General features: G+C 41.4%; 1 protein-coding gene across 1 annotated transcript in view; it reads right to left on the reverse strand.

The window, feature by feature from the left end:
* Positions 1 to 963: 963 nt before the first annotated feature.
* cacna1db (calcium channel, voltage-dependent, L type, alpha 1D subunit, b) overlaps positions 964 to 21,674 on the reverse strand; it is a 76,641-nt gene continuing 55,930 nt past the window's right edge. Inside the window, exons 32-51 of the mRNA XM_070839846.1 lie at positions 21,093 to 21,176; positions 18,252 to 18,293; positions 17,316 to 17,444; positions 16,788 to 16,853; positions 16,505 to 16,596; positions 16,224 to 16,383; positions 15,969 to 16,096; positions 15,637 to 15,733; positions 15,434 to 15,536; positions 14,725 to 14,826; positions 8,837 to 8,973; positions 6,676 to 6,786; positions 5,547 to 5,998; positions 4,088 to 4,114; positions 3,679 to 3,819; positions 2,761 to 2,909; positions 2,372 to 2,484; positions 2,096 to 2,230; positions 1,649 to 1,834; positions 964 to 1,269 (exon numbers count right to left, since the gene is read on the reverse strand). Of these exons, the coding sequence (XP_070695947.1) occupies positions 964 to 1,269; positions 1,649 to 1,834; positions 2,096 to 2,230; positions 2,372 to 2,484; positions 2,761 to 2,909; positions 3,679 to 3,819; positions 4,088 to 4,114; positions 5,547 to 5,998; positions 6,676 to 6,786; positions 8,837 to 8,973; positions 14,725 to 14,826; positions 15,434 to 15,536; positions 15,637 to 15,733; positions 15,969 to 16,096; positions 16,224 to 16,383; positions 16,505 to 16,596; positions 16,788 to 16,853; positions 17,316 to 17,444; positions 18,252 to 18,293; positions 21,093 to 21,176 (2,760 nt within the window). The remainder of the gene's footprint in view (positions 1,270 to 1,648; positions 1,835 to 2,095; positions 2,231 to 2,371; positions 2,485 to 2,760; positions 2,910 to 3,678; positions 3,820 to 4,087; positions 4,115 to 5,546; positions 5,999 to 6,675; positions 6,787 to 8,836; positions 8,974 to 14,724; positions 14,827 to 15,433; positions 15,537 to 15,636; positions 15,734 to 15,968; positions 16,097 to 16,223; positions 16,384 to 16,504; positions 16,597 to 16,787; positions 16,854 to 17,315; positions 17,445 to 18,251; positions 18,294 to 21,092; positions 21,177 to 21,674) is intronic.

The raw sequence follows: 21,674 nt of genomic DNA on the forward strand, positions 1-21,674 counted from the left end.
TCATGACATCTAAAAAGGTTAAAATCACACATCGTAAATACATGAAATGAAACGCAGCTGAATACAGGGAATCTTAGAATCATCGGACAGCCATAGACATTTTGCAGCAGGACCAATGCAGCTTTGCAAAGCCAGCTTCACTCTTTGAGGCATCAGTGTCACCCCCTCTGGACTCACTGGTGTTTACTCCTGACATTTAAACTGGAGAACAGGGATCCACCCTGTTCTTGTGCAAATGTCAAATTTCGTAGTGATTTTTCTTTCTGGATAAATGTGATACAAGACACATTTCGTACAGTGCAGTCTGTACGTTTGCCACGGCAACACATTTTCTGTTTTATTTGCTCTTTATACTGAGTGAACAGCGTAGGGCGGAACAATGACAGGCCCACAGTCCCGACATTGTTCACCCAGTATGGATGCAAACATGCTCATATTAAAGCCATTAAAGTTGAGGTGTCATTTCAAATCCACTGTGCTGCAGTAAAGAGCCAAAACACTAAAAATGTATAACCAAGTACGTACAGACTTCACATATCACTTAATTAATGTGTATCAACTCCACATATTTTGTCCGGACAACCTAACTTCACACGCTGTGGGCTGGCTCCGCGAGGCTGCCAGGTTATTCTACTGTATCAAACCACTATTAATAATACAGGAAATAGAAAACAACCTCCGGGGAATATCGTGAATACCTGCCAAATGACAGGCCGGCTGGCAGGTGGATCTATTCCTTCTGATTTTAATATTTGCTGAATGTATCTCGGTTCTTCCATAAATCCACCCGTTTCCATTGTCCACTCCACAGACAGAGAAAACAAGGCACTTTGTTCTCTTATCCATCCATGTTTTACATTTTCTGTCTTTCGTGGGATGCACTTCAATAGAGACATCCCCTCACTGCGGAATAGTTGTAGAAATTCAATTGAAAAAACCTAAATAATCCCGTGTGAGCCGCTGCTATAGCGACGTGATGCATATCATCTCGTCCGTTAGGTCCTCCTCACATTTCACGGCCACATACGGCTCCTCGTCGCTGTAGTCACGGATACTGCGGTCTCTAAGATGTGCGGTGGCGTGTGGGTCCGAGCTAACGTTCCCCATTCCCCCAGTGTTGCTATTATCCATACTCCCATTCAGCAGGTTACTGGCAGCGCTGTCCATCTCATCAATGGTCATCTCACAGGCGTCTGCAATTTCATGTTTGGTCGCTGACACAAATTTGGGGTCCCTGGCGTATTTCCCAAGACCCTCAGAGATCAACACCTGAGAACAAGAAGTCAAAAATAATCCAAAGTGAAAACTGGTGACGTAAGAAAATAATTTTTTTCACATCAGAATTTGCATTAAATGTCATATTCTGGACATCTCAGGAACATTTGTAGCTGTCTGACGTGTGTGCATGTAGGTGTGTGTGTGTGCTTGAGATAGTTTGTACACACAGGGTGTAGAAATAAATAACAAAACAATTATCAGGAGGTTTTTTGATATAGAAAAATAATCATTGCATCCCCATAATCCACAAAGAAATGTACAAATGAGAGAATGGCTGTGGTTTTTATGTATTTTTGTCTCCACAAATAGTCCTAATTTTGAGGGTCCACAGAAACAAACAACAACTCGAGAGCTGTTGTTTTATACTCACAGCCTCCACCAGACTGTTGGCGCTGCCTCTCTTTTGCAGGAAGTGCGAGCGGCTTTCTGCAGGTAACTGCAGATGTGATGGAGAGTGGCTGCGGCTGGGAGGACCGTCCAGGGCATCAGTATACCACGAACTCCTCTTCACTGCTGCGGGGATGCTGCCGACGCTGCCAGAACTGCGCCAATCCACCTAAGTACACACACACACACACACACACACACACACACACAGGTGTGCATTCTTAAACTACATGTTTTATCACTTAACATGGATTGAGATGCTAATTTTATGTAACCAAATCTCACCAACACTGCTGCGAACGACCTTGAGACTCGGGCAACTGCTGTTAACATTTACTTTCACATCAAATTTTTACCTACGCCTAGTGAAGTGCCAGAGGACCTGTGGTTAATCTTAAAATTTGGTTGTTTATCATGCTGTGCACCATACCTGTATGAGTGGCGTGTAGCAGGGCGAGCAGTCACGGCTGATGGGTGAGGCGGGAGGCGTGGCCCAAGAGCGCAGTGACCGTGCAGGAGACAGGTGTTGAATTCTGCTGGCATCAAGACCGGCCACCGCCATCACCTGAGGTTGGAGTTCACAGGTTGAGATTATGAGGGAGAATCGATGAAGGCTGATGTTTTGGGGCAGGAAGTGGAGACTGTTCTCCTACAGGTGCTTCCTCTACCAGTGCAAGTGTGTGTGTGTCTGTGTGTGTGTGCGCACCTGTTGCTGCACCAGGTGTAGTGGGAGAGCTGTGCAGGATGGAGAAGGAGGAGACTCATCCTGACTGCTTCTTCTACGTAGACACTCAAACGTGAATGTTGGTCTGTTGGAGGCTGAGAGAACAAACGAGAACCAAAACTTAACACTCAATGGACTCCAACTCTGGTTACTTAATTATTCAAGAACAAATTTAGGTCAAACACAACAAAAGCTTGATGTCTTATGCGGAATTCTAACATATGTAATAATGCATTAATAACACATTTACCTTTTTGTTACATTAGTACCAGCACTGTGCAATTACAGTAAACTGATTCATGATAGCAACACTACTTGGTTAGTTCAACATTGGATAAATCAGCCCAGGTTATCCATAAATACAATATCACCTTGAGGTGAGGGTAAAAACCATCTCCTTGGCGACCGCCTGCCATCTTGGTAAATTGGCTGCTGGTCATCGTCATCAGGCTGATGGTCGTCCCTGGGAACCTCAAAGTCAAAGTCTTCCTCTGCATCATGGCGGTCCTTGTTGGACAACCTGCGTGATGAAAAGACGGGCTTTTTTATTACAGGGATGTAGCCAAAATAATTCTCTTCAGTGTTGTGTAAAAAAAAAAAAAATTATTAATACAAATATTTTGAGGGGAACGTTGGAAACAAGACCTTTGAGACCCTCAAACTATGAGAAAAGACCATCCTCTGTTTTTTCCTGCTCCATCTTTCAGTAAATCTATGTGAAAACGATCCGTTCAGATTTGGCCACACGTGTGATGTCACATGCAGGGAACTGTTGACCATGTGACCTCCTTCAGCACTTCAGCAGGCTGACGGTCCTGCCCACACTGAAAACCTGAATCCACCTCACTGTCACCAGTGTTGTGTCGCTAACGCTCACTCTGGTAAAACTACGATGCGGAGGGTGAGAACGAAGCACTCAAATTGTTCTGCTGTTGGCTCCAAAAACTCACACAGCTCACAGCTACTGCAAAACTGGATCAGTGCCGGCTGTTCGTGACCCGACTTCAGACGTGGAGTCTTCAGTCTAATGAACTTGGCATTAACACATTACGCGGCTAATGTGGTTTCCCTTTGAAAAGTTGGTGTGCAGAGGCAGCCAATCAGAGCGGGGGGGGTGAACAGAGCAGAGTCCACAGTCTGCACAGGTACAGCAAGTAAAAATATTGTAATAGGACCCCCAAATACAGGTGTGAACCTGAAAATAAGCAGAATATGTCTAAATGTTTAGTGTGTAAAACAATCTTCCTGTCAGTCTGACAGACTGACAGTTGTTAGTGCCGTCACATTACCTGTCCTTCGTTAGCATGATGTCGTCTTCGTGAAACTCCTCTCCACTGAAGTATTCTCCAGAGCCTCGCTCCTCATCGCTGTCCCCGCCCCCTGGCTCCTCTCGACGAATGGTTGGGAAGAACCCACCGCCGCTTTCTGACCTGCCATCGCAGCGTCAAAGACACAATGAGTCCAATATTGATCCATGCGAATTTGTTTATTCCATTTTTTTTTTTTGCATACGTAACATTTCTTTTCAGTTGCTGTTTGTTATGCAGATTTATTTTCCCACCGTACTGATTCTTTAACACACGTTGAAACACTAATTGTCTCTTTTTGTCAGAAGCTTTCACAGCACAGTTTGTTGTCACAACCAAAAACAGCATGTTGTGAAATGAAGCTGTGTGAAGTGGAAACTCATGCACGTACCTAATGTAGGCCTCATAGTAGCGTGCCCTGCTCCCAGGAGAGGAAGTGGTCGGTCAGACAAACAGGTTCATTTGCAACAGAAGAGCAGCAGGAAATCATGCAGTGACCAAAGACAAGAAGACACAAATTAAAAGACTTATAAAAATAGATTTCTGTGCAGGCGGGGAATCGATGTAAATGCTCTCATGGTTTCTAAATGTTTTCTCTGAAACTGGTTGCAGTGAACACTGTTAACTGGGATGTTGTTTCTGAAACAGAACTTTGCTTCCTACAAATGAATCATTTATTCCTTGTATCAAGCTGATGCGGTTGATGTATAAAAACTGCTGCACATAAAAAAAGAAAACAAAACATAAGAAAATAACTGGTCACACAATATGATCATATAATTACAATAAAAATCCAATAAAAGTAAAATTGAATTAGTTATCACCTAGCCCTGCAGTGCAGTATAACAGTTTGGCTCTTCTAAACTACTTAATGCTTGTCAAACCTTTAAAGTAAAAGGTCAGTAAAAATGTGAGCATGAACAATGAACTTATGTGTCTGAAGCTATCATACAAGGTGCTCCTGTTTAGCTTTAGGCAAAACAAAATGTGCCTTAACCCTTCGGAGTCTAGGACCACCACACGGCATCAAAGTCACATGTCGCACGTTTGAAAACGTAAAGCTGTGACACAAGCACGCAGGTGCTCAATTCAAAGACTGTTGGAAAGCGGACACTTCAAACTTTTTACAAGTGTTTGAATTTTGTCGATCGGCCTATTAAGACTAAATTTATGAAGAGCCGAAGTCGCGCACTACAGCAGCTCTTCTACGAGTTAGAAGATGCTGAATCTGGGGAAGAACGTTCTGATTCTGAGGAAGACTCCTTTCAGAGGATGAAGTGGAAGCTGCGCGTGAAGATGAACGAGAGGAGGTGTCCGCGCAGACCCCCGCTCCTCCAAAGATCCAACTAGTTCCTACTCGGATTTTGTGTTTCTTTTGCACTTTTACATACAGTGTGTACACTGTGGTGAGGTTGTGCTGAAAAGAAAGACACAAAGAAAGGCAAGCTAAGCAGTTTTAATGGGAAACACACTCTAAAGGGTTAAAAGAGGAGCTCCATATCAAAGTCTTTGAGCTTTGATCAAGGTCTTTGAGCTCTACTGCATTTGTGAAAAGTTGTATCATGCTGTTTTAATATATGCATTCAGCCTTTTGTGACTCTAGAGAGAGCTGCGCAAAATCTGATAAATTGCCTCAAGTGATGTCACACAAAAGATGATCTCTCCGTTCCTGTTGCATTCATCTGACCCTTTTCCAAACTGTCCAGGAGTACGGTCTTTTGATAGGAGTGCAATGCTAAATCAATGGAGAACTGTTCTAACAGACCAGACTCACCACTTCTCTAACCTCATGCTGGTTACATCCATTCTAACAGCAATAATATGATACAGTCTCTGTTAAATCCACTGACCTTGTGGAGTGTGACCTCCAAGGCTTGTCATGTAGTCCTTTGTTGTAAGTGGACACAGATGATCCATTTTTGGTAGAGGACGGTCGGTCTCGCCTTAACAAACATTTCTGCTGCCTCCCATTGGTCACGGACAGAAGTGAGGGCACGTTGGCGTTGTTGAGGTTGGCATTGGAGGGTATTGGCGATTGATGGCAAGCGGAAGTATAGTTAGGATAATTATATGGATGAGGGGAGTGGTAGTGATGATTATACTGGATGGGTGAGGAGTTCATCTCTGTCTCCCTTCTGTCATCATCGCTGGCTCTCCCGCCTGTTTGGGTGGGTTCAACTGAGGCACTGCAGGAGAAGGGCAGGATCTGTAGCGGCCGCTGGGTGACAGTGGTCGGGTGGGGGTAACCTTGCTGATCTGCACTGACGTGGTTGACATGGTTCCCAAAAAGGCCGCCATTACGCTGCAGAGAGACGCCAGAAACCGGTGAGGACGAAACATCATAATGAACACATTAAGCTGTTTGCTTGACAAGTTGCATCAATATACAATGACGTGTTGATTCATTTAAAGCAGTTGTTCCCAACCTTTATTTGTCACATAGTGTCACCTCCTTAGCAGATGAGCTCAGGAAACCCTCAGCGACACTTTTGTTGTGTTTTTAAGATTTTAAACAGGTTATTTAACACTATTAATTTTTCTTAAGTGGATATTGTTACAATGGCTTTTCAAACAACACAGTGGTCCTGGAATTGTAGATGTTTGTCTTGTCTTTCTTTTGTTTTAGCAGGTTTGGTAAAGTTTGCATTACAACAAAATTTTTTTTTATCTTAATTTCTCTGCTTGTATGCAAACAGTTTTTTTTTTAATGAGATTTTAATTGAAAAGGGAAATGGTCCAGTTACAGCTTTCGCTGTTAGGCAAAGTGTCCCTTTGATGACAAAAAAACATCAAATAAATTAAGAAATACTACATATTCATAGATTCTGTATCTTTCAATTAGGGAGGAGGCGTATGTATGTAACCTTCAAACATTTAAAGTACTTTGACTTTTTCTGTGGAAAACCCATACCAGATATAAATAGTTATTCAAAGAGTATTTTATATGTTTTGTTTATATGGATCTTCATGGATGTTTACCCTGTAGATTTCCTCCTCTTCCTCTCCATCTACAAGTCCCTCCTGTTGCAGGTCACATGATATGGCTCGGCGGATCTCTGGTCCAATGTCATGCAGCGTGCGCAGGCCGGCCTGCAAAGAGAGAAGCTATAATACCAAACCTACCAGTCATGACAGTGTGTTAATGTTGCAGAACGTTGCACTTTTTCCAGACATGTAAAACATGTCAGTGCCCAGACTGTTACAGCTCTATTGACACAGCGGTGAATAAGCAACGCTGTTAAGATGGTTCTCAACTCAGTGAAGCATTAAAGCAAGACAAGCACTGCTACTTTTGAAAGGTCCCTTCACCCAAAAGAAACGCTTTTTTTCCATGTATTGTGATACCCACCATGCAGATAGTTTGGGTTTTACTTATGGGTCAATATCACTATAAAGTGCCTTTGGTGTCCCCATCAGAATCACTCAGTCATCATGAAAATGTAGCAGAATAATTAAACTCTGAGGTCTTATTATAAGTGACCAAAGATTTGCACACATATCAGTACAATAATATGTCTCTTAAAATGTGTTTCCTTCATTTTTTTCTTTGGATGTACGTGATTTTGGCATGTCCCACACACTGTTCTGCTAACTTCAGTGTGTGTAATAAGTGGTTAAATGATACTAAATCAAAATTCATTTTGATCATGTATATTCTATTTTCATAATAGTATTGAACATTTTGCATGTGTCCCTGAGATTGCTGTCCACCCTGTCATTTTGGGCTAAATGCCCCTTTAAGAAACCCGCTGATGTTTTCAGTGAGATCACAACCAGCGTTTTGTCTTTCTTCAGTGGAGACTGAAACAGTGGCTAGTTGCATTTACACTTGTGTTTCGTAATTTTCATCATATTAGGTGTGTAGTTAGATGTTGTCAAGCTTAACATGTCCACTCTGTCATAGTGAAATATCAATTAATATAAAAACCTTTCAGAAATTCGAAATATATGTGTTAAACAGTACACAGTCCGCTTGCTAACTGAATCATGTTGCTAAGTGAAGGTCCACCATGTGCTCATTAAATGCTAACATTATTCAAAAATGTCCACCCTGTCAGCAAGCCTTCCATGACAGGGTGGACATGGTTGCCCTAATTTCATTACTATCCAAATACTTTTCCCATTAACTAAAACATAGTGTTGAGAAAGGGACTAAATAGCTTTCTGAAAATATACATTTTATAATCACTATGTAATTACAATGTATTTATTCTACTTTGAAATTGTCCCTGACAGGGTTGACATATGTTGCTGTTTGCGTGTACATTGTCTGCTTGCAGTTAATTTATAAAAAAAAGTGTGGGAGCTTGACCAACATGCATTTCTAACAGCATAACATCTACTTAATACAATAAATGTGATGTTAAATGGAAAATCTCAGCTTTTTTGGGGGGAAATTGGGAAGTCTCAAAAGCACCTTATGGTGATACCGACCCCTATCCAGTTTACTTCATTACTCTGGATCATCCACAAGATACACTGGCAAACGATTTCATAGGAACTAGTACTTCTGTAGAAAGTAGCTCCAGTGAAAACTTGATAAAAATGAATGAGAGTCGTGTTTCTAATGTGATTTTTCAACACTGTGAGAACTACAAACCCTCACTGTACTCGGATAGAGATAGAAATCTCAGAGACAGATATCTCACAGCATCAGCACCGCCTGCATGGCTTAATATCGCTTGTAGTAAGAGAGTAAATATATTTGGATGGAACTGCACTTTCAATGACCCACAGATAGTCAGTGGACCGTGCCTCAGTTTGGTGTCATGTTTGTGTTGGATCTCTAACAATAAAACTCTTAAAGCTGAAGATGCTTGGAGGGGATTTTAAGAGAGACCTGAGAAAAGACTGGAAAAGAAAAGACTTTTTCTTGCCTGGACATGAATCCTCTAATAGTCAATGTGTTAGAAGATGAGCTGTGGCTGTGGCTATTAAAAACTAATATTTCTAACTTTGGTTTTCAGAGACAGAGTTGACATGAGTGCTGAGCTTTAGCAACACAGACAATTATGTCCGGACTGGCTCTTATTTAGATGGATGTTTAGTTGCATTCAACTACTGATGTGTATAATACACTGGTGGAGCAAATCTATGGGGGTTGGACTCCCATCATTACAAGCATCATACATTTACTCACTTGTAGAGCCATGGTGGTGTTCAGCTTCTCCCAAGAGCGCCTTCCCACAAGACCTTGCTCTTTGCGCCTCTTGAACTTCCTGAAGTAGTCCTGTATCAGGAAGGTGGCATAGAACTTCCCCACTGTTACCTCGTCATCTGAGTAAACAGACCAGACACACCAAAGCCTCCCACATTAACGCCAAAATCCTCAACACTGAAATTCTGTTTGTAACCATAGCATATGAAAGAGAAAGCCAACAACGCAGATCTCGCCCACTACTATCTCACCATTAACAGAACAGAGACACAGCATGGCATGAAAGTCAGACTGCACTAAAAGTATCGAAGTCCATTCACAAAAAACACTACAGTGATGACACGTCACTGTAGCAGAAGGCTCCATGAAAAGACAATTTCTTGACAGTGAAACAAGACGCCTGTAACAACACATAAACCAAGAATACCAAGACATGTTCATGAAATGCCATAAATCCTCACTGCTTAAGCATTACAGTAACTGTCCAGTCCAGGTCACACCATTTCCTGGACTGGAAACAGACCAACACAGACAGCTCTGCAGCATAAACTAGTTTTTCCAGGAACACATCAAAGAAACTGGTCTAAATGTTATTCTTGGCACAGTTTAAGTATCTGAGCCGAATGTGTGTGAGGGGGCTTCAGGAGCTCCAATGACGAAACCGGATGTCATTTTAACCCTTTCATGCATTAATTATGATAACCTCAGTCAGGATTTATTTTTACTAAGTGTTTTTATTCATCTTTAGGCATGAAAAACAAGATTTGAACTTTTTTTTTTTTCAACCCAAATTTTATAAAGATATATTTACATGTCCAGTAGTTGAAATATAGCTACTGATGCAAATTGCATGACTCCTTGGATGTTACTTGATGTCCCCATATTTTTCTTACCAGCAAGGGTCTCTTTTTATAGAAGGTTTGAACAGAAAAAAATGAGCAACTTGGTGTTTCTGGCTGTCTGTCCACCATCTTGGTTTCACTCTTTTTTTTTCTTTCACTTGCAATGGCTTGGCACAGCTTGTGATTAGCTGTACACTGTAGTGACTTCTATGCATGAAAGGGTTAAAATCTGTGAGAATCTTTAAGACTGCAAATGACATTTATTGAAAACAGGGTGTGCAGCAGGGTATAATCCAACAACAGATAACATCTATGCCTGTAGCTATCATCTTGCTTCACCACCGAAAATATGTGTGATTATGAAACACTGCTCTCACCCACACAAAGAAACACACACACACACACATAATTTCTCGTGCAAATAAGTGCACATAATCATAACGTACCAAAATCAGACTTTAGCTAGTAATACATTTAAATCAAAGTCATTTGTGACATTGAGCACTGAGGACAAAGAGACAGGCTAAAGTCTAACTAGTTACTACCACACATACCAGTGCTACATCATTTGGTGACTGCAGAATTTACTACATTTAACATCCACCAACACACTTCTATATATCCCAGAAAAACAAGACGGCCTGTAGCGAGAAGCACATGCAAAGAGGCAGCAAAATAAAGAGTTTAGAGAAGCAGCCAGGGTCAAATCTACACCTCCGCTTTTGAGGGAGAGCACACGAACTGCATTTAGCCAGAGAGGAAGCTGAGACTGCACACTGTCTGCCATGCAGGGAGGCTAATCAGGCATGGGTCTGATCTACTCAGTGAAGAAGTTGCAGAAGCAGACTGGGGACACAGAGCACGAGGCTGAATCACGTTGTGTAGGAAATGTGGGTTTCTTTTTTTATCGTCACCTTCCCTTCACCCTTTTAGCTTGAGAGGAACTGAATAAAGGTGACGAACATCTGTGGTATGAATGCTTTAAGATGGAAGCGCCATTCCATCAAAACATTTTTTTTCAAAAAGGATGATGGGTCTAAACTGATGATCCACCTTAAAGCAGACACGTTTCTCTACATCACCCGACACAGCCAGAGATAAACTATGAAAGGCTCTGTTCAGAAAGAAAACCTGTGACTAAAAGCATAATCAAGGTTGTAAAATTTCAATTTTGTCAAAATTAGAACTTGATGTTTATCTTCCTCACAAACCTGCATAACATGGAAAGAACTTCTATCTTGCACAGTATTTATTAGATTTTAACACACTTTAATTTGGAATTAATTTGGAATGTTTTGAAGCAAGTGATCTGCCTCCTTTGACATATTTTCAGTGAGAAGAAAATAATTGTGCCCACAGGAGACAGCAGGTTCTCTTTCTGGGCAGAGCCTTTATGATTGTTTTTAAGAATGAGGTATCAGTAGTTTCATGCCACCAGACTAAAACAGAACTGCCCCAAAGAGCTCAGGACGGCAGAAAGAGAAGAGAAGGCCAGCGACTGACTGAGCACTCTACAGAAAGCAGAGGAAGCTGTGGAAGAGAGAGGCTTAGCAAAGAAGATGACAGAGAAAACAAGAAGAGGGGTTAGCAGACTAATGCACACAAAGACATGCAGTTGAATTCAGTTTGACTAAAACGGAACAGAGCTGAAGCAACGTGAGCACACAAAGACAGTGGAAAACTACATGGACACAACTGGAGGAAGCTGTGTGGACATGCTAGGCTGAAGATGTATTCATACCTATTTCGCAACTGAGGTGTGCCTGTTCTCAGTCTTGTATTAATAATAATTGTATGTTTAAGGTGAAAACACAATGTACAGCAGCAACCACAAATGACTAAACTCCCTGCAGTTTCATAGGTACAGAGAGAAGGATGTGGAGGTTGACATCTGATAATGGTATCTGGAAACTATCTCTGCAGTATCTCTGCAAACTCTGAAAATGTCTTCTCTTCTGGAACTGCTCTTAACAGTTGGATATAATGTCAGAGCAGCCATAAATGACTTAATATTTGCAAATATAAGACACAATTAGAGACCACACAAAGTCATTAGAACTAACAGTCAGTGGGTTTCTATTCAAGGTGTCTGTAAAGATTATTGTAAGAAGATTTTAAGAATGAATCCTCAGCAATGAAAAATAACAGCACACGTGCTTAGGTTAGGCCTGCATCAGCAGCCAAACACAAAACATATACAACTTGTAAAAGCATCAGCATTTCATTTCAGCTTTTGTTGTGTTTTATCTGATATATATGCTCGATACAAAAAAGGGCGAGCAAGAGGAAGAGAAAGGGCGAGCAAGAGGAAGAGAGCGTGCAGAACCAGCAAAAGGAAGATTAATGATAAAAAAAAATGACAGAGACAGCACTTGAACTGTGAGTGGCTGAGGGCGATAAGGAGAGTTTCTGTGAACTCCAGAGAAAGTACTGTACGTGGTAACACCGCTGAAATCCTCTGGTGGATTACCGCTCAACACCTCTATCTTAAGGTGATACGTCTCCCAAAGTCTAGCCTTTGTGTTTTGAACAATACCACTGTGTAGACTTGAGAGGTGGTCTGCTTTGCAGTGGGCACTTTCACTGCAGAAAAAAAACACAGGTGAAAGTAATAGAATTCATGATGGCTGAATTCCATTTAGCTGCGTCGTTTGCAGTGTCCTGGTATTGTGCATGCTGGCTCACTGTCGCACCGTCATGACTCACTGGGACACTTGAATGAAACAAAAAACGTTATTAATTAGTTTACACCTCTGTTTTCAAGTCAAAACGTCTGTGGAAAAGGTCTATCCGGTAGTGTAACCCACTTCTGTGCTGTCCATCTGTATGCACAGTGTGTTCCAAACACTAAGACACTCAAATTGTGTGTTAACACTTTTCTCTGGGCTCTTGCAATATACAGTTGCAAGAAAAAGTATGTGAACCCTTTGGGATTACTTGGATTTCTGCATAAATTGGTCAGAAAATATGTTCTGATCTTCATCTAAGTCACATCACTAGACAAACACAGTCTGCTTAAACTAATACCGCACAAAAAATTATAAGTTTTCATGTTTTTATTGAACACAACATGTAAACATTCACAGTGCAGGGTGGAAAAAGTATGTGAACCCCTAGGCTAATGACTTCTCCAAGAGCTAATTGGAGCCAGGAGTCAGCCAACCTGGAGTCCAATCAATGTGATGAGATTGGATGTGTTGGTTAAAGCTGCCCTGCCCTATAAAAAACACACACCAGGTTTGAGTTTGCTGTTCTCAAGAGGCATTGCCTGATGTGAACCGTGCCTCGCACAAAAGAGCTCTCAGAAGATCTACGATCAAGAATTGTTGACTTGCATGAAGCTGGAAAGGGTTACAAAAGTATCTCTAAAAGCCTTGATGTCCACGTGTCCACGGTAAGACAGACTGTCTACAAATGGAGAAAGTTCAGCACTGTTGCTACTCTCCCTAGGTGTGGTCGTCCTGTAAAGATGACTGTGAGAGCACAGCGCAAGAATGCTCAATGAGGTGAAGAAGAATCCTAGAGTGTCAGTTAAAGACTTACAGAAATCTCTGGCACATGCTAACATTATTGCACAGCACACCAACATCAAAACCTCATCCCAACTGTGAAATATGGTGGAGGGGGCATCATGGTTTGGGGCTGCTTTGCTGCCTCAGGGCCTGGACGGATTGCTGTCATCGACGGAAAAATGAATTCCCAAGTTTATCAAGACATTTTGCAGGAAAACTTAAGACCATCTGTCTGCCAACTGAAGCTCAACAGAGGATGGGTGATGCAACAGGACAACGACCCAAAGCATAGAAGTAAATCAACAGCAGAATGGCTTCAACAGAAGAAAATACGCCTTCTGGAGTGGCCCAGTCAGATTCCTGACCTCAACCCGATTGAGATGCTGTGGCATGACCTCAAGAGACCGATTCACACCAGACATCCCAAGAATATTGCTGAACTGAAACAGTTTTGTACAGAGGAATGGTCCAAAATTCCTCCTGACCGTTGTGCAGGTCTGATCTGCAACTACAGGAAACGTTTGGTTGAGGTTATTGCTGCCAAAGGAGGGTCAACCAGTTATTAAATCCAAAGGTTCACATACTTTTTCCACCCTGCACTGTGAATGTTTACATGTTGTGTTCAATAAAAACATGAAAACTTTTAATTTTTTTGTGCGGTATTAGTTTAAGCAGACTGTGTTTGTCTAGTGATGTGACTTAGATGAAGATCAGAACATATTTTCTGACCAATTTATGCAGAAATCCAAGTAATCCCAAAGGGTTCACATACTTTTTCTTGCAACTGTATGTATCTGTATGTCTGTGAAAAGATGACTACTGGAGCGTATGGATGGACAGAACAGAAGTGGATCATGCTGCAGGAGTAGGTCAGAAGGTCTCTATGGGTGTAAATGTTTAATTTTCTCTGCTGTGAAAACTTGTCATTGGAAGTGACATTAACTCAAGATGGCCATAGCGTCTGTCTCAGTGTGGAGGAGGGTAACCGACAGGTTGCAGCCCCCTTTCAAGTCCAAGGTGATTTTGGGCTGTGCATCAGTCTTTCTCTGAAGCCAGAGTGATTCTATCACACCAAAATGTATTTGAAATGAAGAATGGCCTGATTCCTTGTTGATGTACAGTGCAGTATATAGTGGCAAAAAAACAAGTGAGACCACATCCTGATGTGTGAATGTAGTTCAGCAAAGGAAAAGTGTTTAAAAGCCACTGACTTCCTCTGTTGACTGAAATTAAATAATATATTTGCATTACACAGACGTAGAATTTTCCTTCCATTGTGACCTTTTCTGTCATTGCAAATCTGCACCAACAGATGTAAATGAGTATCACATGGCTATTTATATCTGATGGAAGCTGCGTTCTTTCCTATACACCGTAGCCCGCATGTGAGGCAGTTAATTCCTGGAAAATACAAATGAGACCGCATATAATCAAATGAAGTGAACAGTGCAGAGGAAGATCTGTACTGTTCATGCAGAGCGTCGCCCGTGTGTGCTGGTGTGTGAGGACCACTGACCGCCTGCAGGGGGCACCACTTGATCCAGCAGCTTCATGCTGGTCCTCTTCCAGATCTTCTTGATCACAGCTCTAAGCTCCTCATTGGCTTGCTCCAGGTTACCTTAAAGATGGCAGAAAGGGTGGACCATGTAGCTGTAAGGTTACTGTATTGGTGCATTAAGTGATACTTAGCTGAAAAAAAAAAATCTGTCTTTTGCACACAACGATCACAACACAAATCTTGACATTAAATAAATGGGATTAAACACAAAATTGCTTTGTCACATATCAAGTGTTAAAAAGTCCTGTTGGTCATGAAGTAGAAACTGAGGACAAACTACATGTGGTAAGATCTATAACTCCCTCTTGTGGCACAATGTAGAACTAGCACATGGGCCTCCTGACCATCAGGAGGCCAAGAGAGTTGTAAATGGAGGGCTACTATACTAAAAGTAGCATGTGGTGACATTAAATAAAAACTTACTGCATGAACAAACATTAGGCTCATTGTAGATTTCTGGCCCAGTTGCTCACTTGTGCTCTGTCTTCTCACCTCATGATTATATGTTTTAGAATTAAATGCATTTCAGACTGTAGGGCTATCTGTTTTTGTAAAGAGTGGGGATCCGCAGCTCCAAAAAGGTCAAAAATATGACACACAAGAATAAGAATGACAATATAAGCAATCACTTCACAGATCTCTGTTGGCTTGAAGGGATCAGACTCACCCTCAGTCTTTATCTTGAGCGCAGTGCGGACCAAAGCAAACAAGGTGGCGTTAAACATGACGGTCCCATCACTGTTCAGGGGCATGTTCATCGCCACCAGACGCTGCAGCAGAATTCAAAGCACAGATTAGCAAGGATCCATCAAACGTGATTTCACTGATTCTGTAAAGGTGTGATTGTGTCATTGAGTTGTGGAAACCCACCTTACAGGCCACTCTGTGAGGGCAGAGCTTGCCGAAGCCCAGCGGAGGCTGGATCCTCCGCAGCAGAGTCACAACATCAAGGTGCTTTATCCTGCCCCTGACGACAGGAACAGGACACATATAGCTGTCACTACCACCACAGCTCTTCATAAGTAACCAAAAATCAATTAGAGCACTTCAGAGAGCCGTCAAGTGTATTATGACTGTTACATTCACCACCACATGTGTACTGACACACATATTGTTTAGGAGTAGTATACAGAACATATAACAAGATAAAAATGTTTTCTTTTGTTGACTGTTCTCTCCAAAAAAGGGACCTGAGTACTCACTTGGCTTCAGGATCGTATTCAGACCAGATCCTTTTAAACTCATCCAGGTGATGTGGCCCAAGAATGGACCAATCACGGGTCAGATAGTCAAAGTTATCCATGATGACAGCTACAAATAGGTTGATGATCTGAAACCAGGACATGCAACATTTTGTTCACATTTTTTTAAATCTTATTTCACATAAAGGAATGAGCATGCTCTAGTCTGTGCTCAAATGTTATCGACAGTGAACATAGTGAATGTCTGAAGATTACCAGGAAAGCACAGAGCATGTAAAAGCTGATGAAGTAGATAATGGCAAAGCCACTGCCGCAGGTTCTCTCCTCTCCGGGGTTGTAGTCTGACTCTGAATCGCAAAGCTTCCCTGGCAGGCAGGCCAGCATGATCTCCTGCCAGGCCTCGCCTGTGGCACACCTAACATTGAAGAAGAAAAAACATTAACACAGGCACAGAAAGAGGGATTTTCCCCACATGTATTTATGCATGTATGGTGGCTTATGATGGCTTTATCCAACAGATTATGCTACGCAAACACCTGAAGAGCATCAGGACAGCTTGAGGAAAAGTTTGAAAGTTATTGTTGCGGTTGATTTGTGTTCCATCCACCATGGCTATTTTCCCGAACACCTAAAAACAGAAAACGAAACATCATCCAAAGAATCAGCCAGCCCGCTCTCAAACTCTGGACAACACAAAAATAACTAAATGAGACTTTACACAATAAACACAGCGACTGAAGGCAATACATAACCTGCAGGATGTCTGACAGGTTCCCGTCATATTCGAGTTTAGATTTTCAAGAATAAAAACCATATTACCTGCATTCCAATTACAGCATAGATGAAGAACAGCATGGCTATGAGGAGTGCAACATAGGGAAGCGCCTGGGTGGGAAAAAAAGGGTGAGACACTGTTATTTACCACTTAAACACTGAGTGAGTATTTGATGTATTGTTGAACCACAGGTACACCACCAGGCCTTATTTAAAGCCCCACCCTGTTTCAAAATTATTACACAAGTTTCTGTTTCCTTGCACACATCAAGCTTGGTTATTGATGATGATGATGATTGGTGATTATAAACTGGTGCACAGTGTTTTAGTGTCAGGTAAGCCCTCAGGTAAGACTCATGGATCAGACTCACCTGTACCAACATACTCACAGTAATACAGCACCTTGTCTGACTTACGGCTCAGTGTTTTCTTAAATGTTTACATATCTTAAAAGTGAAGAATTACATATTTCAAAATGCCAGGAGTATGCCAGGAATAACCTCTCATCTCATTGCTTTGTAATATTTCAGATTCAAGACGGATGTTCATTGGCTGCATATGTTGCAGTCTCACCTGGAAGGACTTGATGAACGTCCACAGCAGAGTCCTGATGCCCTCCCCCCTGCTCAGCAGTTTGACCAATCGCATCACTCTGAACAGGCGGAAGAAGGTGATTGAGATTCGAGCACTGTCCTCCGTGTTCTGTGGTGGAGCACGTGGAGAACGAAGAACAACAGGAGGTGTGACACAGATAGTGATAAAAATTCAATCATGCACTCAGAAACACATGCGTTCTACAAGATATTATGTTTCAGTCATATTAGCTAACAAGCAACGTAACAGTTGATGAAAATCGTTATGACGCCGTCTCCCCATTTGTGATCTTTCTGCATCTTTGCAATCACAACAGTCAATGTGCATGCAGAGTAATTGTGCCATGAACAGACCTGGAGGACTTACACATACAGGCAACAGAGATAATCTACAGTTCAAAGACAAACAAACCAAAAGACAAACTGTAATTGACTTTTTACAACTGATACAAACATCAAAATGGATCCTTTAACTGTCTTGTGACAGTGCGATCACACAAGACCTCTAACAAGAAATGTCAATTCCAAACACTGCACTGGCTAAACTGATTACCGATTACTGATACAAACACTGAGGCAAGCTATGTTGAAATGAAGAAATGAGACAAAAAAAAAATCAAATGATGTTATCTGTTCCCGTGTCATGCCATGCACCCAGACAGGACAATGTCTCCACACAAAAAAGTCAGCTGTACCATGAAACTGGAGCAAAATGCAACAAACCAGGTGGATTCGTAACAAGACAAACATGAGAGTTCAATCACAAACCATCACACTTTATTGAATAAGTGAGACCAGGAAGGATCTCAATGTTTCATCAGTAAGTGAACGACAGAGAGTGACGACAAAAAGATCCTGATGCTTAATCACAGAGGGGTGAGGGGCTTTAATATAAAAAGGAGGGGCTTCTTCTTACCCCTGGCTCCACTATCACCTTGACGACAGGAATGGCTGCCGACTTGAAACCAAAAGACTAAGGTTAATCTGAGTTACACAAAACCAGCTGTACAGCACAAAACCGTTCACATGTCGGTGCTGCTGCAAACATCACATATCATCATTATCTTTCATTTCGCTCAGAAGCACCTTCACTTGAAAAACCACAGCACAGCGTCACAATTTATACCACGAACAGAACACTGTCATTGGAAAACGTAAAACATGTCATGCAAGCATGTGAGGTTAACCACATATTCTCAGCAGTGACACCAGACATGAGAAGCAAACACTCAGTGCAGAAGGAAAGTTTGTTCTTTATTAAAATACAAAATAGTTTAACTGTTGTCAGCGACAGGATGGAGAAAGCACTGATTACAGTCTTAAAGAAAAATGCTGATATTGTTTGTTTTGTTTTGTACTTATAAATATATTTTACATCCCTCCTAATGATTTTGTGATTCATGGATGCAATAACATCTTTAAAACAGTGTTCCCCTTTGTTTTTAAATTATATGACCTTTCAATATCAAGCATGATTTAAATTGACTGGTGTCCTGACAAACACTGACATCATAAATAAAAGAAAAGATAGTCATGTGACTAGAAATGTTTTTTTATAGATTCTTTATCTGGCAGGGACATAAATCTCTTCCTGTTGACATTTACTGTATTTTTATTTCCATTTCTTTTCAAAAAACCAGAACGTTGTATTTCTAACCGTCTGCTTACCCCATAAAGAACAACCTCCTTGACCCCCACCAATCTGATTTCAAACCAAGCAACACAACCCTTTGGTGACAGAATCGCACCATGCTGCTTGAGTGAACACACTCTCCTCTGTCCACTGGAAATACTCCTGCTACACTTGACAAAGTGTATCAACCTTCAAAGTATCGAGTGCACTCTCTCTGTTTAGATCCTACTTGACAGGTCCGTCCTAATAGGTGACATAGAAAGGATCCATGTCTGATCTATGCAGCTGGACAACAAGAGTTCCACAAAGCTCCGTCCTGGGCCCTTCCATACACTCACATAGATTCTTCAAAACCATCTGACACTCAAGTGGAAGCAGACATTGCTTCTTGCTTAGATGACAACTCAAAGTGAATGTCGGGGCATCAAATTAAGCTCAGCCTGAAAAGTGTGAGCTTGTGCTGGTCTAAGGGAAAGGGTCCCCTCACAGAGGCCTATGCACCACTGCCACCATGGAAAACACTGCAGTGGTACAAACCCATACAGTGACAGACTTGAGGGAGGGACGCTAGATGGTAGACTAATCATTCTCTGCAAACATCACAGGAGCTGCAGACTCTTTCAGATTCGTCCTTTACAACATCTGGAGGATTCACCCCATACATCCAGGCCATGTGCTCATCTGGATGCTTATCATCTCCCACCTGGATTCTTGAGGAGAGGTCCATCAGACCTCTGCAGGTAATCCAGTATGCTGCTACCTGCCTGGTATTCAACCTTCAGCCAATTTTTCCCACATCACTCCTCTTCTCCATTCACTACGGTGGCTCTCCGTTGCTGCTTGAATTCAGAGGAACAGCAGTGGAAGGGAACTGCTCCTTCCAACCTCTAAGCCGTGGTAAAACCCCACACCCCGGGCCAGACCATTGTACTCCTCTGGACATTTAGCCATCCAGTCACCCAGTGGTCTCTCATCTGCGTCAAGATTCTTCTCTGTTCTGGCTCCACGCTGGTGGAATGAGCTCCACACTGAAGTCAGGGCAGCGGAGTCACTGCCCATCGTACGCCACAAACTACATCTCAGCAACGCTTGCTAGCTCTTACTTTTGTCGTGTTACTAACTGTACCACCACTTTTAGTTATTTGTTTAAAAGGCACACACTCTAAATTGTAACCTAGTGTAAGTCTTAAAGCTTCTGCCAAATGAATATAATGTAATAATATAGAGCACACTGAAGAAAACACAAAGCAATATGGATTCACTGACTTTATGACCTTTAAATTGAGGAAGTTGTAAGTTGTTTTTATAATGTATACAAACTAATGGGAGGCTTTCTTTTGAGGCTGTATGCAGAAAAAGATTATATTTAGAGGAAAAGGAGAAGTGGTATGATGGTCGTTAACATTAAAAAATGCTTTAAAAAAGTAAACCAAACAGCATATAATGGGCATATAATGGCTAATTCTCTTATTTGCCTGTTTCTCTGACTCACTCAGGTAATTACTCAGGTAATATCCAGGCTTTCTGTGTGCACTGTTTATTTTGTACTTTACATTGTATGCTGTGTGTGTCGTATGTTCTTTACTTCAAAACAAGAGATTGACAGGACAAACAAACATCTTCATATAAAGTAGGTCTCAACAGCAGCTGCAAACCAGGACACACAGTGGCCTTAAAGTAGCAGCGCAGCAGATTCAAAGACATTATAAGCAAAAGAATTTGGCACAAAATGATCACACCCAAGATTTTTAAATGATAATCGAGCTGCATTCAAAAAGAACAGTCCCCAAAAACAATTTAAAAGCTTTTTAAAATATATTTCACTAGCAATTAATTGTAATAAAAAAACACATTGTTCCTTCATTTCTGTTCAATTACGGAATTATTTAATGTGAAAAAAATGTGTCATGGTTGTCAACATAGAGCTGTTAAACTAAAATATACACTTAAAAGCTGGCATCAAACAGTATTTATTGAGTAATGTTATCACAATGTTTCTGCACCATCAAACAGTGGTTTTATGCCAGAACATTATTTTATGTACGAGGACAAAAGCTGTGATCTTGAATGCAACTCTGATCCGAGAGGACAGCAGGCGTGTATGTGTGATAAATGGCTACTTACATTGATCTCAGTGATGGCAATGTCAACCACGCTACCCACAACAATTAAGGCATCAAACGTGTTCCATGCATCAGCAAAATAGTTCTGCAAGCACAAGCAACAAAGACACACAGAAAAGAAGAAAGAGAGAGACAACAGGGCAACAAAGAAGAGGAAGGAGAAGAAGAGGTACAAAAGAAGAGAATTATGAAAGATAGAAAGAGGAGAACATCAAAAAGTTGTGATTTGATATAAGAGAGTGTGGTCGAAAGTCAAATCCGTCCTGCCACTGAGTGTGTGAGAGTTCTAATTTGTTTCATTTTTAGAAATATTCATTTAAAAACTTTTCTACAATAGATATTAACGGTCTGTCACTAATGGTCCATTTTGAACGTCATGTTTTACTCTCACTGGTATAGTGGCAGGCTAAAAAAAATGGCCACCATAGACTTAAAACTAAACATTTTCACAAGATCCAATCAGTATGGAGCCGTGGCTTAATGTAAAGCATATGCTGGCATTAACACTGTTTAGTTTGCCTGATGGACATTTTCCCAGCCCATCAGTATGTATTGGGTCTATGGTGCTCATCAATTATTGAGT

The sequence above is a fragment of the Pempheris klunzingeri genome, chromosome 11 (assembly GCF_042242105.1).
Source record: "Pempheris klunzingeri isolate RE-2024b chromosome 11, fPemKlu1.hap1, whole genome shotgun sequence".
In the NCBI taxonomy this organism is placed as follows: Eukaryota; Metazoa; Chordata; class Actinopteri; order Acropomatiformes; family Pempheridae; genus Pempheris; species Pempheris klunzingeri.